The 13,460-nt window shown below is 71.2% G+C and overlaps 1 protein-coding gene across 1 annotated transcript; it reads right to left on the bottom strand.

Moving 5' to 3' along the window:
- Positions 1 to 36: 36 nt before the first annotated feature.
- On the bottom strand, positions 37 to 13,104 carry RUSF1 (RUS family member 1; the record flags this gene model as incomplete). Its single annotated transcript, XM_062600954.1, has 12 exons — positions 37 to 215; positions 959 to 1,036; positions 2,645 to 2,806; positions 3,765 to 3,835; positions 3,953 to 4,010; positions 5,705 to 5,922; positions 6,596 to 6,666; positions 7,287 to 7,388; positions 8,319 to 8,424; positions 9,491 to 9,523; positions 10,887 to 10,932; positions 12,990 to 13,104. Coding segments are annotated over 12 exons (1,173 nt in total), but the record flags the coding sequence as incomplete, so codon positions are not given.
- Positions 13,105 to 13,460: the final 356 nt, after the last annotated feature.

The following is a 13,460-nucleotide window of genomic DNA, read 5'->3' as shown; positions in this document are numbered from 1 at the left end:
CCGCCCAAGAAACAAAAAAAAAAAGGACACAAAACGGCCGTTTTTTGCCTTTTTTCGCCTCGTTTCGGAGGCGCCGGGTGGGGGAGGGGCGGGGGGGCGGAGTCATTTGCGGGGGCGGGGCGGGGAGGCCCCGCCCCCCGGCGCCGCCCACTCCAGACGCCACTCGCCGGCGCCGACGTGGTGCCGCTGCGTGAGCCAACCGGCGGCCGCCAGCCCTGCGGCGACACGCGGCGACACGTGACGACACGCGGCGACACGCGACACGTGGGGGGGGGGCTCAGGGTGCCATGGGGAGGGCCGGGGGGGGACACGGGGGGGCCCTGGGCCATGGGAGGGGCCAACACGCAACGACATGTGATGACATGTGAAAACATGTGATGACATGTGAAAACACGTGGTGACATGTGATGTGTGGGGGGGCTCAGGGAGCCATGGGGAGGGTCGGGGGGGCGACATGGTGGGGCCCCAGGGCGCGGGAGGGGCCGACATGCGATAACATGCAACAACATGTGATGACATGTGATAACACGTGATGACATGTGATGACATGGGACGCGTGTGGGGGCTCAGGGAGCCATGGGGAGGGTCGGGGGGGCGACATGGTGGGGCCCCAGGGCGCGGGAGGGGCCGACATGTGATAACATGCAACAACATGTGATGACATGTGATGACATGTGACACGTGTGGGGGCTCAGGGTGCCATGGGGAGGGTCGGGGGGGCGACAGGGGACGTCTCCGGGGCGCGGGAGGGGCCGACACGCAACCACATGCGATAACATGCAACAACATGTGCTGACATGTGATAACACGTGATGACGTGTGATGACACGTGACGCGTGTGGGGGCTCAGGGTGCCATGGGGAGGGTCGGGGGGGGCGACAGGGGGCGGCCCCGGGGCGCGGGAGGGGCCGACACGCGCCGACACGCGCCAACACGCGCCGACACGCGTGCCGCTCACCGCTGAGGAAGGCGGGGCCCAGCGTGGCCCACACGCGTGAGCTGGCGGCCACGGCGGCCCACGGCACCGTCCCGGGCGCTGCGGGGCGTGGGGGGAATGGGGTCACTTGAAACCGCCCCGGAGGAGTGGCGGGGGGCCCCGAAACCGCCACGACGAGATGGCGGGGGGCCTGAAACTGCCCCGGAAGGGTGGCGGGGGACCCTGAAACCGCCACAACGAGATGGCGGGGGCCTGAAACTGCCCCGGAAGGGTGGCGGGGGGCCTGAAACCGCCCCAGAAGGGTGGCAGGGGGCCCTGAAACTGCCCCAGAGAGATGGCGGGGGGCCTGAAACCGCCCCAGAAGGGTGGCGGGGGGCCCTGAAACCGCCCCGGAGAGATGGTGGGGGGCCCTGAAACCGCCACTTCCGCCAAAAAGCCCCAAGGGACCCGGAAGGGCCCCAGAATTGCCCCAGTGGGACCCCCAACCTGCCCCAGGAACCCCCCAACCTGCCCCAAGAGCCCCCCAACCTCCCCCAGGGACCCCCAACCTGCCCCAAGAGCCCCCCAACCTGCCCCAGGGACCCCCAACCTGCCCCACAGCGACCCCCAGCCTGACCCAGGGGACTCCCAACCTGCCCCAGGGACCCCCAACCTGTCCCAAGAGCCCCCCAACCTGCCCCAGGGACCCCCAACCTGCCCCACAGCGACCCCCAGCCTGACCCAGGGGACTCCCAACCTCCCCCAGGGACCCCTCAAACCTGCCCCAAGAGCCCCCCAACCTGCCCCACAGCGACCCCCAACCTGCCCCAGGGACCCCCAACCTGCCCCAGGGACCCCCCAGCCTGCCCCAGGGACCCCGCAACCTGCCCCAAGAGCCCCCCAGCCTGCCCCCAGTGACACCCAACCTACCCCAGGGACCCCCAACCTGCCCCAAGAGCCCCCCAACTTGCCCCAGAAACCCCCCAACCTGCCCCAAGAGTCCCCCAACCTGCCCCAAGAGCCCCCCAGCCTGCCCCCAGTGACCCCCAACCTACTCCAGGGACCCCCAACCTGCCCCAAGAGCCCCCCAACTTGCCCCAAGAGCCCCCAACCTGCCCCAAGAGCCCCCCAGCCTGCCCCCAGTGACCCCCAACCTGCCCCACGGACCCCCAACCTGCCCCAAACAGACCCCAACCTGCCCCAAGAGCCCCCCAACCTGCCCAGGGACCCCCAACCTGCCCCAGGAACCCCCCAACCTGCCCCAGGGACCCCCCAACCTGCCCCCAGGGACCCCCAACCTGCCCCAGGAACCCCCCAACCTGCCCCAGGGACCCCCAGCCTGCCCCCAGTGACCCCCAACCTACCCCAGGGACCCCCAACCTGCCCCAAGAGCCCCCCAACCTGCCCCAGGAGCCCCCAACCTGCCCCAAGAGCCCCCCAACCTGCCCCCAGTGACCCCCAACCTACCCCAGGGACCCCCAACCTGCCCCAAGAGCCCCCCAACCTCCCCCAGGAACCCCCCAACCTGCCCCAGGGACCCCCAACCTGCCCCAGGGACCCCCCAACCTGCCCCAAGAGCCCCCCAGTTGCCCCAGGAGTCCCCCAACCTGCCGCAAGAGCCCCCCAGCCTGCCCCCAGTGACCCCCAACCTGCCCCAAGAGCCCCCCAACCTGCCCCCAGAGCCGCCCCCAGTTGCCCCCGGCCGCCCCCCGGGAGCCCCGGACTCACGGCAGCGGCGCAGGGGGGGCTGCAGCGGGCGGAGGGCGGCGGCGCCGGGGGCGCCGGGGGGCAGGGGGGGGCCGAGCAGCTCCTCGAGCAGCAGCGCCTGGGCGCAGGCCCGCAGCGGGGCGTCGGGGGGGGCGCCGCGCCGCAGCCCCACCCCCACCCAGCCTGGAAAAGGGGGCGGGGGTGGGGTGGGGGGGGCCCTCGGCCCGCCCGGACGCCTGGGCCCCTTGGAACCGGACGCCTGGGCCCCCCCCTATTGACAGGACGCCTGGGCCCCCCCCCCTCACCCGGACGCCTGGGCCCCTTGGGGCCGGACGCCTGGGCCCCCCCTATTGACAGGACACCTGGCCCCCCCCCTCTCACCCGGACGCCTGGGCCCCTTGGAACTGGACGCCTGGGCCCCCCCCTATTGACAGGACGCCTGGGCCCCCCCCCCTCACCCGGACGCCTGGGCCCCTTGGGGCCGGACGCCTGGGCCCCCCCTATTGACAGGACACCTGGGCCCCCCCCCTCTCACCCGGACGCCTGGGCCCCTTGGAACCGGATGCCTGGGCCCCTTCCCTGGACGCCTGGGCCCCTCCCGGACACCTGGGCCCCTCCTGGATGCCTGGGCCCTTTCTGGACGCCTGAGGCCCTCTCCCCGGATGCCTGGGCCCCCTCCCGGACGCCTGGGCCCCTCCCGGATGCCTGGGCCCCTTCCCCGGACGCCTGGGCCCCTCCTGGACGCCAGGGCCCCCTCCCGGACACCTGGGCCCCTCCCGGAAGCCTGGGCTCCTCCCGGATGCCTGGGCCCCTCCCAGACGCCTGGGCCCCTCCCGGACGCCTGGGCCCCTCCTGGACGCCTGGGCCCCTCCCGGATGCCTGGGCTCCTCCCGGACGCCTGGGCCCCTCCTGGACACCTGGGCCCCTCCCGGATGCCTGGGCTCCTCCCGGACGCCTGGGCCCCTCCCGGACGCCTGGGCCCCTCCCGGACGCCTGGGCTCCTCCCGGATGCCTGGGCTCCTCCCGGATGCCTGGGCCCCTCCCGGACGCCTGGGCCCCTTCCCCGGATGCCTGGGCCCCTCCCGGACACCTGGGGCCCCTCCCGGACGCCTGGGCCCCTCCCGGACGCCTGGGCCCCGACCTTCGGCGGGGCGGAAGACGATGATGTAGTCGTCGGTGCCGCACTCCAGGGCCTTCCTGAACTCGGCCTCGCTGCGGGGGGGGGGGGGGGGGGTGAGGGCCGCCCGGACGCCTGGGCCCCTCGCCCGGACGCCTGGGCCCGCCCCCCCCCCACCCCCCACCCCCCGGACGCCTGGGCCCCTCACTCACTCCTTCACCAGGCGGTGCAGGGGGGCGCCGAGCTCGATGCGGAGGCGGCTGCCGAAGCCTGCGAGGGAGCGGGGGCGAGGCGTGACGACACGCGTGACGAGACGACATGCGTGACGAGACGACACGCGGCGACGAGACGACACGCGGCGACGACACGCGGCGACGACACGCGGCGACGACACGCGGCGACGTGACAGCAAACAACACCACGGGGGCGACACGCGACACGCGGCGGCGCGGCGCAACGCGGCAACACGGGACGACGACGCGCGACGACACGCGACGACACGCGATGACACGCGATGACACACGATGACACTCAACGACATGTGACAACACGCGATGACCCTCAACGACACGCGACGACCCTCAATGACCCTCGACGACACCCGACGACCCGCAACGACCCTCAACGACCCCCAACGACCCTCAACGACACCCAACGACCCCCAACGACCCTCAACGACGCTCAATGACCCCCAACGACCCTCAACGACCCTCAACGACCCCCAACGACCCTCAACGACACCCAACGACCCTCAACGACCCTCAACGACCCTCAACGACGCTCAACGACGCTCAACGACCCCCAACGACCCTCAACGACCCTCAACGACGCTCAACGACGCTCAACGACCCCCAACGACCCTCAACGACCCCCAACGACGCTCAACGACGCTCAACGACACCCAACGACCCTCAACGACCCTCAACGACCCTCAACGACGCTCAACGACGCTCAACGACCCCCAACGACCCTCAACGACCCCCAACGACGCTCAACGATGCTCAACGACACCCAACGACCCTCAACGACCCTCGACGACCCCCAACGATGCTCAACGACCCTCGACGACACGCGATGACCCTCAACGACCCTCAACGACCCTCGACGACACGTGACGACACGCGATGACCCTCAACGACCCTCAACGACCCTCAACGACCCTCAACGACCCTCAACGACACGTGACGACACGCGATGACCCTCAACGACCCTCAACGACCCTCAACGACACGCGATGACCCTCAACGACCCTCAACGACCCTCAACGACCCTCAACGACCCTCGACGACACGTGACGACACGCGATGACCCTCAACGACCCTCAACGACCCTCAACGACCCCCAACGACGCTCAACGACACCCAACGACCCTCAACGACCCTCAACGACCCTCAACGACACGCGACGACCCTCGACGACCCTCAACGACACCCAACGACCCCCAACGACCCTCAACGACGCTCAACGACCCCCAACGACCCTCAACGACCCTCAACGACCCCCAACGACGCTCAACGATGCTCAACGACACCCAACGACCCTCAGTGACCCTCGACGACCCTCAACGACGCTCAATGACACCCAACGACTCTCGACGACAAGCGATGACCCTCAACGACCCTGAACGACCCTCAATGACCCTCGACGACCCTCAACGACACGTGACGACCCTCGACGACCCTCAACGACCCTCAACGACCCTCAACGACACCCAACGACCCCCAACGACCCTCAACGACGCTCAACGACCCCCAACGACCCTCAACGACCCTCAACGACCCTCAACGATGCTCAACGATGCTCAACGACACCCAACGACCCTCAACGACCCTCAACGATCCGCAACGACCCTCGACGACCCTCAACGACCCTCGACGACCCTCAACGACGCTCAACGACCCTCAACGACCCGTGCCGACCCTCGGTGCCCCGCCCTGCGCGCGCCCCCTCCGGGCGGGGCTCACCGGGGAGGCGGGGCTCTCGGGCGTTGACGACGGCGGGCGGGGGCGGGGCGGGGCGGCCGTCCGCCCCTCCGTCCGCCCGTCCGTCCGGGCGCAGGGCGGCCGCCAGCGCCAGCCGCAGCCGGGGCCGGTTGAGGGTCTCGAGGCTCAGGGCTCGCAGCGCCGCCGCGTTGGCGGCCAGGTGGCCCCCGGCCAGCGCCGCCGCCGCCGCCCCCGTCGCCCTGCCCCGCCCCCCCCCCCGCGTCAGGCCACGCCCCCCCCCTCCTGCAGCAAGCCACGCCCCGCCCCTCCTTGGGGGAGGCCACGCCCCCTCCTCTACCCCACCCCCCACCCCACAAACACCAGGGCTCCCGGGATCTGCCCCCCCCCCACCTCCCCTTGAAGCCCCGCCCCTTGTGGAGGCCACGCCCCCTTGGTACAGGCCACGCCCCCTCATATAGGCCACGCCCCTCGAAGGACAGCGCCTCCCCCCCTCCAATGCGGGTTCAGCTCACTCCCCTCCCGAGTAGCCCCGCCCCCCCGCTACAGGACACGCCCTCCCTTTGCGGAGGCCACGCCCCCTTGGTATAGGCCACGCCCCCTCATATAGGCCACGCCCCTCCCAGGACAGCGCAGGGCCCCCCCCCCGCCCCGGGCTGAGCCCGTTCCCTTTCCTGTAAGGGTGCCCCACCCCCCGTGCAGCCCCGCCCCCTTGGTACAGGCCACGCCCCCTTGGTACAGGCCACGCCCCCCTTGGTACAGGCCACGCCCCCTTGGTACAGGCCCTGCCCCCAGCCTGTTCCAGACCTCCCCAGCTCAGGCCCGGCCCCCGCCCTCCAGCCTGGCCCCGCCCCTCAGCCTGGCCCCGCCCCCCAGCCTGGCCCCGCCCCCCAGCCTGGCCCCGCCCCCGCTCACCACGGCCGCCCCTCGAGCAGTGGCAGCAGCAGCAGCCCCAGCAGCAGCCCCAGCCCGTTCACCAGCGTCTCCTGCGGGCGCCGCCAGGGCCTCCCAGTGCCTCCCAGTGCCTCCCAGTTAACCCCCACCTCCACCCAGCCAACCTCCCAGTGCTCCCAGTGCCTCCCTGTTACCCCCCCGCCTCCACCCAGCCCCCTCCCAGTGCTCCCAGTGCCTCCCAGTGACACCCCCGCCTCCGCCCAGTGCCTCCCGGTGCTCCCAGTGCCTCCCTGTTACCCCCCCGCCTCCACCCAGCCCCCTCCCAGTGCTCCCAGTGCCTCCCAGTAACCCCCCCGCCTCCGCCCAGTGCCTCCCGGTGCTCCCAGTGCCTCCCAGTGACCCCCCGCCTCTGCCCAGCTCCCGCCCAGTGCCTCCCAGTACCTCCCAGTGACCCCACCGCCTCCACCCAGTGCCTCCCAGTGACCCCCCAGTGTCTCCCAGTTAACCCCCACCTCCGCCCAGCCAACCTCCCAGTGCTCCCAGTGCCTCCCAGTGACCCCACCACCTCCACCCAGTGCCTCCCGGTGCTCCCAGTGCCTCCCAGTCCCCCCAGTGCCCCCCACTCCCCTCCCAGTCCCCCCAGTGCCCTCCCAGTGCTCCCAGTGCCCTCCCAGTCCCTCCCAGTCCCTCCCAGTGCTCCCAGTGCCCCCACCTGGCTGGCGTCCTTGGCGGCCACGTCGGCCACGTTGTCCCGCCGCGCCTGGTGCACGGCCAGCGCCGCCCGCGTGGCCCCGCCCACCACGCCCACAATGCACTGGGGCACGGGGCGGGGAGGGGGCGGGGCTCAGCGGGGCGGCCCCGCCCACCACGCCCACAATGCACTGGGGCCCGGGGAGAGGGGGCGGGGCTCAGCGGGGCGGCCCCGCCCACCACGCCCACAATGCACTGGGGCACGGGGGGAGGGGGCGGGGCTCAGCGGGGCGGCCCCGCCCACCACGCCCACAATGCACTGGGGCACGGGGGGAGGGGGCGGGGCTCAGCGGGGCGGCCCCGCCCACCACGCCCACAATGCACTGGGGCCTGGGGGGAGGGGGCGGGGCTCAGCAGGGCGGCCCCGCCCACCACGCCCACAATGCACTGGGGCCCAGGAAGAGGGGGCGGGGCTCAGCGGGGCGGCCCCGCCCACCACGCCCACAATGCACTGGGGCCCGGGGCTGGGAGGGGGCGGGGCTCAGCAGGGCGTGTCCCGGCCCCGCCCCAGGGGGCTCCGCCCACCCCCGGGGTCACCATGGCGACAGGGCCCCGCCCCTCCCCAGGAGGCCCCGACGTTGCCATGGCGGGGAGGGGTAGGGGGGCGGTGTGACGTCACGGGGAGGGGGCGGGGTGGAATGACGTCACGGGGGCGGGGCAGTGACGTCACGGGGGGGGGCGGGGCCCACCTTGGCGGCGCCGGTGAGGCAGAGCAGGAGGCCGGCGGCGGCGGGCCAGGCCCGGGGGGGGGGGGGGAGGTGTGACGTCACGGGGGCGGGGTGGTGTGACGTCACGGGGAGGGGGCGGGGCGGTGACGTCACGGGGAGGGGGCGGGGCCCACCTTGGTGGCGCCGGTGAGGCAGAGCAGGAGGCCGGCGGCGGCGGGCCAGGCCCGGGGGGGGGAGGGAGGTGTGACGTCACGGGGAGGGGGCGGGGCGGGATGACGTCACGGGGGCGGGGCGGGATGACGTCACGGGGAGGGGGCGGGGCCCACCTTGGTGGCGCCGGTGAGGCAGAGCAGGAGGCCGGCGGCGGCGGGCCAGGCGGGCGCCGCCATCTCCGTCAGCAGCGCCGCGTCGTTCAGGATGTCGGCGACCAGGCTGGGGGGGCGGGGCGGGGGGCGGGGCTAGCGACGGGGGCGGGGCTAGCGACGGGGGCGGGGCTAGCGACGGGGGCGGGGCTAGCGATGGGGGGCGGGGCTAGTGCCGGGGGGGCCGGGGCTGGCGGTCGGGTGGGGCTGGGGGGCGGGGCTGGGGTAGCACCTGGGGGCAGGGCCAGGGGGCGGGGCTAGCGCTGGGGGAGGGGCTAACGTGGGGGGCGGGGCTAGTTCCGGGGGGCGGGGCTAGCGCCGGGGGGGCCGGGGCTGGCAGTCGGGTCAGGCTGGGGGGCGGGGCGGGGGTAGCACCTGGGGGCAGGGCAGGGGGTGGGGCTAGTGCCGGGGGCGGGGCTAGCGCTGGGGAGGGGCTAATGGGGCGGGGCTAGTGCCGGGGGGCGGGGCTAGCGCTAGGGGGGCGGGGCTGGCAGCCGGGTGGTTCTAGGGTGGGGCTGGGGGGCGGGGCGGGGGTAGCACCTGGGGAAAGGGCAGGGGGCGGGGCTAGTGCCCGGGGGTGGAGTTGGGGGCGGGGCTAGCGCTGGGGGAGGGGCTAACGTGGGGGGCGGTGCTAGTGCCGGGGGGCGGGGCTGGCAGCTGGGTGGGGCAGGGGGCGGGGATAGCTCCTGGGGGCAGGGCAGGGGGGTGGGGCTAGTGCCTGGGGTGGAGCAGGGGGCGGGGCTACTGCCCAGGGGTGGGGTTGGGGGCGTGGCTAGCGCGGGGGTGGGGTGGGTCTAGCGCTGGGGGCGGGGATAGTGACCAGCAGCAGGTTGGGGGCGGGGCTAGTGCCTGGGGGTGGGGCTGGGGGCGGGGCTAGAATTCAGGGGGTGGGGCTGGAGAAGGGCGGTGTCTATGAGCCAGGGGGCGGGGCCAGGGGCGGGGCTAGGCATCGAGGGGGCGTGGCTAAGGGGCAGAAGGCGGGGCAAAGGGGCCAGGGGGCGGGGCTAAGATGTGAGTCAGCGGCGTTAGGAACCGGGGGGGCGGGGCTAGGAGCCAGGGTGGGCTGGGGGCGGGGTTATGAACCGGGGGGCGGGGCCAGGAGCCCGGGGGGGCGGGGCCAGGGGCGGGGCACTCACCGCCATTGCTTGGCCTCGCAGTCCAGGGCGCTCCTGGGGGGGGGGGAGGGGCGGGGCGGGGTGAGAGTGACCTTTGACCCCCCCAGTTCCCCCAGTAACCCCCAAGTCGCTCCCAGCACCTCCCAGTCCCCTCCCTGCAACCCTCCCAGTGCTCCCAGTTACCTCCCAGTTCCCTCCCCACAACCCCCCAGTGCTCCAGTTACCTCCTAGTGTCCCCAGTTACCCCCCAGTGCCCCCAGTTACCTCCCAGCTCCCTCCCCACAACCCCCCAGTGCTCCCAGTTACCTCCCAGTGCCCCCAGTTACCCCCCCAGTGCCCCCAGTTACCTCCCAGCTCCCTCCCCCACAACCCCCCAGTGCTCCCAGTGCCTCCTAACGCTCTCCCAGTGCCACCCAGTGCCCCTTAAAGCCTCCCAGTGTCCCCTAACGCTCTCCCAGTGCCTCCCAGTGCCCCCCAATGCCCTCCCAGTGCCTCCCAGTGCCCTCTAACACCCTCCCAGTGGCTCCCAGTGCCCCCCTCAGTGCCCCCAATGCTCTCCCAGTGCCCCCAACACCCTCCCACTGCCCCCCAGTGCCCCCAACGCCCTCCCAGTGCCCCCTCAGTGCCTCCCAGTGCCCCTAACACCCTCCCAGTGCCCCCCCAGTGTCTCCCAGTGCCCCCCTCAGTGCCTCCCAGTGCCCCTAACACCCTCCCAGTGCCCCCCTCAGTGCCTCCTAGTTCCCCCAATGCTCTCCCAGTGCGTCCCAGTGCCCCCTAACGCTCCTCAGTGCGTCCCAGTGCCTCCCAGTGCTCCCTAATACCCTCCCAGTGCCCTCCCAGTTTCCCCAATACCCCCAGCGCCCCCCAGTGCCCCCTAATACCCTCTCAGTGCCCTCCCAGTTCCCCCTAATGCCCTCCCAGTGCCTCCCAGTGCCTCCCAGTGCCCCTAATACCCTCCCAGTGTGCTTCCAGTTCCCCCAGCGCCCCCCAGTGCCCCCTAACGCCCTCCCAGTGCCTCCCAGTGCTCCCTAACACCCCCAGTGCCCTCCCAGTGCCCCCTCATGCCCCCCAGTGCCCTCTAATACCCTCCCAGTGCCCTCCCAGTGCTCCCTAACACCCCCAGTGCCCTCCCAGTGCCCCCTCATGCCCCCCAGTGCCCTCTAATACCCTCCCAGTGCTCCCTAACACCCCCCAGTGCCTCCCAGTGCCCCCTAAAGCCCCCCCAGTGCCTCCCAGTTCCCCCTAATACTCTCCCAGTGCCCTCCCAGTCCCCCAATACCCTCCCAGTGCCCTCCCAGTGCCCCTCACCCCCTCCCAGTGCCCTCCCAGTGCCGCCTAACGCCCTCCCAGTGCCTCCCAGTGCCCCCTAACACCCCCCCAGTGCCTCCCAGTGCCTCCCAGTGCCCCCAGCGCTCACCCCTGCAGCCAGGCGAAGGCGATGCGCGCCACGATGCCCAGCCCGTCTGCGGCACCCATGGGTGGGGGTCGGGGGGTCAGGGTGATGGGGGGGGGAGGTTAGGGGGGGTGGGGGGGTAGGGTCGCGGTGGGGGGAATTTGGGCGGAATCGGGGGGGATTTTGGGTGCCACGGGGATGATTTGGGGCGAAAAATGAGGGATTTGGGGCAAAACTGGGGCGTTTGGGGCAAAACCGGGCGGATTCGGGGGAGTTTTGGGGGGGAAATTGGGGGGATTTGGGGTAAATTGGGAGGATTTGGGGGGTCCCAGAGGGAGATTTGGGGGGATTCCGAGGAGATTTGGGGCGAATCTACAGGATTTGGGGGGTCCTGAGAAATTTGGGGGGGATTCAGGAGGATTTGGGGTGCCCCCCGGGGAGGGGGGAGGAATTCGGGGTAAATGGGGGGAGATTGGGGGGCGATTTGGGGGGAATTTGGGGGGATTTGGGGTGGCTGGGGGGGATTTGGGGCCGATCCAGGTGGATATGGGGCCGATCCGGGGGGATTTGGGGCTGATCTGAGGGGATTTGGGGCTGATCCGGACGGATTGGGGGCCGATCCGGGGGGATTTGGGGCGGATCCGGGGGGATTTGGGGCTGATCCGGGCGGATTGGGGGCCGATCCGGGGGGATTTGGGGGCCGATCCGGGTGGATTTGGGGCGGATCCGGGGGGATTTGGGGCTGATCCGGACGGATTGGGGGCCGATCCGGGGGATTTGGGGCGGATCCGGGGGGATTTGGGGCTGATCCGGACGGATTGGGGGCCGATCCGGGGGGATTTGGGGCGGATCCGGGGGGATTTGGGGCTGATCCGGGCGGATTGGGGCCGATCCGGGGGGATTTGGGGGCCGATCCGGGTGGATTGGGGGGGTTTGGGGCGGATCCGGGGGGATTTGGGGGGATTTGGGGCTGATCCGGGCGGATTTGGAGCTGATCCGGGTGGATTGGGGGGATTTGGGGCGGATCCGGGCGGATTTGGGGCTGATCTGGGTGGATTGGGGGGATTTGGGGCTGATCCGGGCGGATTTGGGCGGATCTGGGGGGATTTGGGGCGGATCCGGGGGGATTTGGGGCTGATCCGGGTGGATTGGGGGGATTTGGGGCGGATCCGGGCGGATTTGGGGCTGATCTGGGTGGATTGGGGGGATTTGGGGCTGATCCGGGCGGATTTGGGCGGATCTGGGGGGATTTGGGGCGGATCCGGGGGGATTTGGGGCTGATCCGGGTGGATTGGGGGATTTGGGGCTGATCCGGGGGGATTTGGGGCTGATCCGGGTGGATTGGGGGGATTTGGGGCCGATCCGGGGGATTTGGGGCTGATCCGGGTGGATTGGGGGATTTGGGGCTGATCGGGCGGATTTGGGGCGGATCCGGGTGGATTGGGGGGATTTGGGGCTGATCCGGGCGGATTTGGGCGGATCTGGGGGGATTTGGGGCGGATCCGGGGGGATTTGGGGCTGATCCGGGCGGATTTGGGGCCGATCCGGGGGGGATTTGGGGCTGATCCGGGCGGATTGGGGGCCGATCCGGGGGGATTTGGGGCGGATCCGGGGGGATTTGGGGGGATTTGGGGCTGATCCGGGCGGATTTGGAGCTGATCCGGGTGGATTGGGGGGATTTGGGGCGGATCCGGGCGGATTTGGGGCTGATCTGGGTGGATTGGGGGGATTTGGGGCTGATCCGGGCGGATTTGGGGCTGATCCGGGTGGATTGGGGGGATTTGGGGCTGATCCGGGGGGATTTGGGGCGGATCCGGGGGGATTTGGGGCGGATCCGGGCGGATTTGGGGGCCGATCCGGGTGGATTGGGGGGATTTGGGGCGGATCCGGGCGGATTTGGGGCGGATCTGGGGGGATTTGGGGGCCGATCCGGGGGGATTTGGGGCTGATCCAGGCGGATTTGTGGCTGATCCGGGTGGATTGGGGGATTTGGGGCTGATCCGGGGGGATTTGGGGCCGATCCGGGCGGATTTGGGGCGGATCCGGGCGGATTTGGGGCCGATCCGGGTGGATTGGGCGGATTTGGGGCGGATCCGGGCGGATTTGGGGGCGCGGGGGGCCGCTCACCGCGCAGCACCCAGGTGACGGTGGCGCCGGTGACGGTGGCAGCGCCGTCGCCCACCCCCAGCGCCGCCAGCGCCGCCCGGGCCGCCAGCGTGGCCATCAGCGACGAGCACAGCGCCTGCACCGGGACACACCAGTATGCACCAGTACCCACCAGTACCCACCAGTATGCACCACCATGCACCACCACACACCACTACAAAACAGCATCAACCACTATAGACCAGTACGCACCAGTAAAGCCCCCCCACGCCACCAACAGGAACCACACCAGCTGAACCACTATGCACCAGTATGCACCAGTATCCACCAGTATGCACCACCATGCACCACCACACACCATTACAAAACAGCATCAACTAGTACACACCAGTATGCACCAGTAAAGCCCCCCCATGTCACCAACAGGGACCACACCAGCTAAACCACTATGCACCAGTATGCACCAGTATTCACCAGTATGCACCACCATGC

The sequence above is a fragment of the Rhea pennata genome, unplaced genomic scaffold (genome assembly GCF_028389875.1).
Source record: "Rhea pennata isolate bPtePen1 unplaced genomic scaffold, bPtePen1.pri scaffold_176, whole genome shotgun sequence".
In the NCBI taxonomy this organism is placed as follows: Eukaryota; Metazoa; Chordata; class Aves; order Rheiformes; family Rheidae; genus Rhea; species Rhea pennata.
The sequence above is the reverse complement of the archived record's forward strand: the minus strand, read 5'-3'. Positions and strand labels throughout refer to the sequence as shown.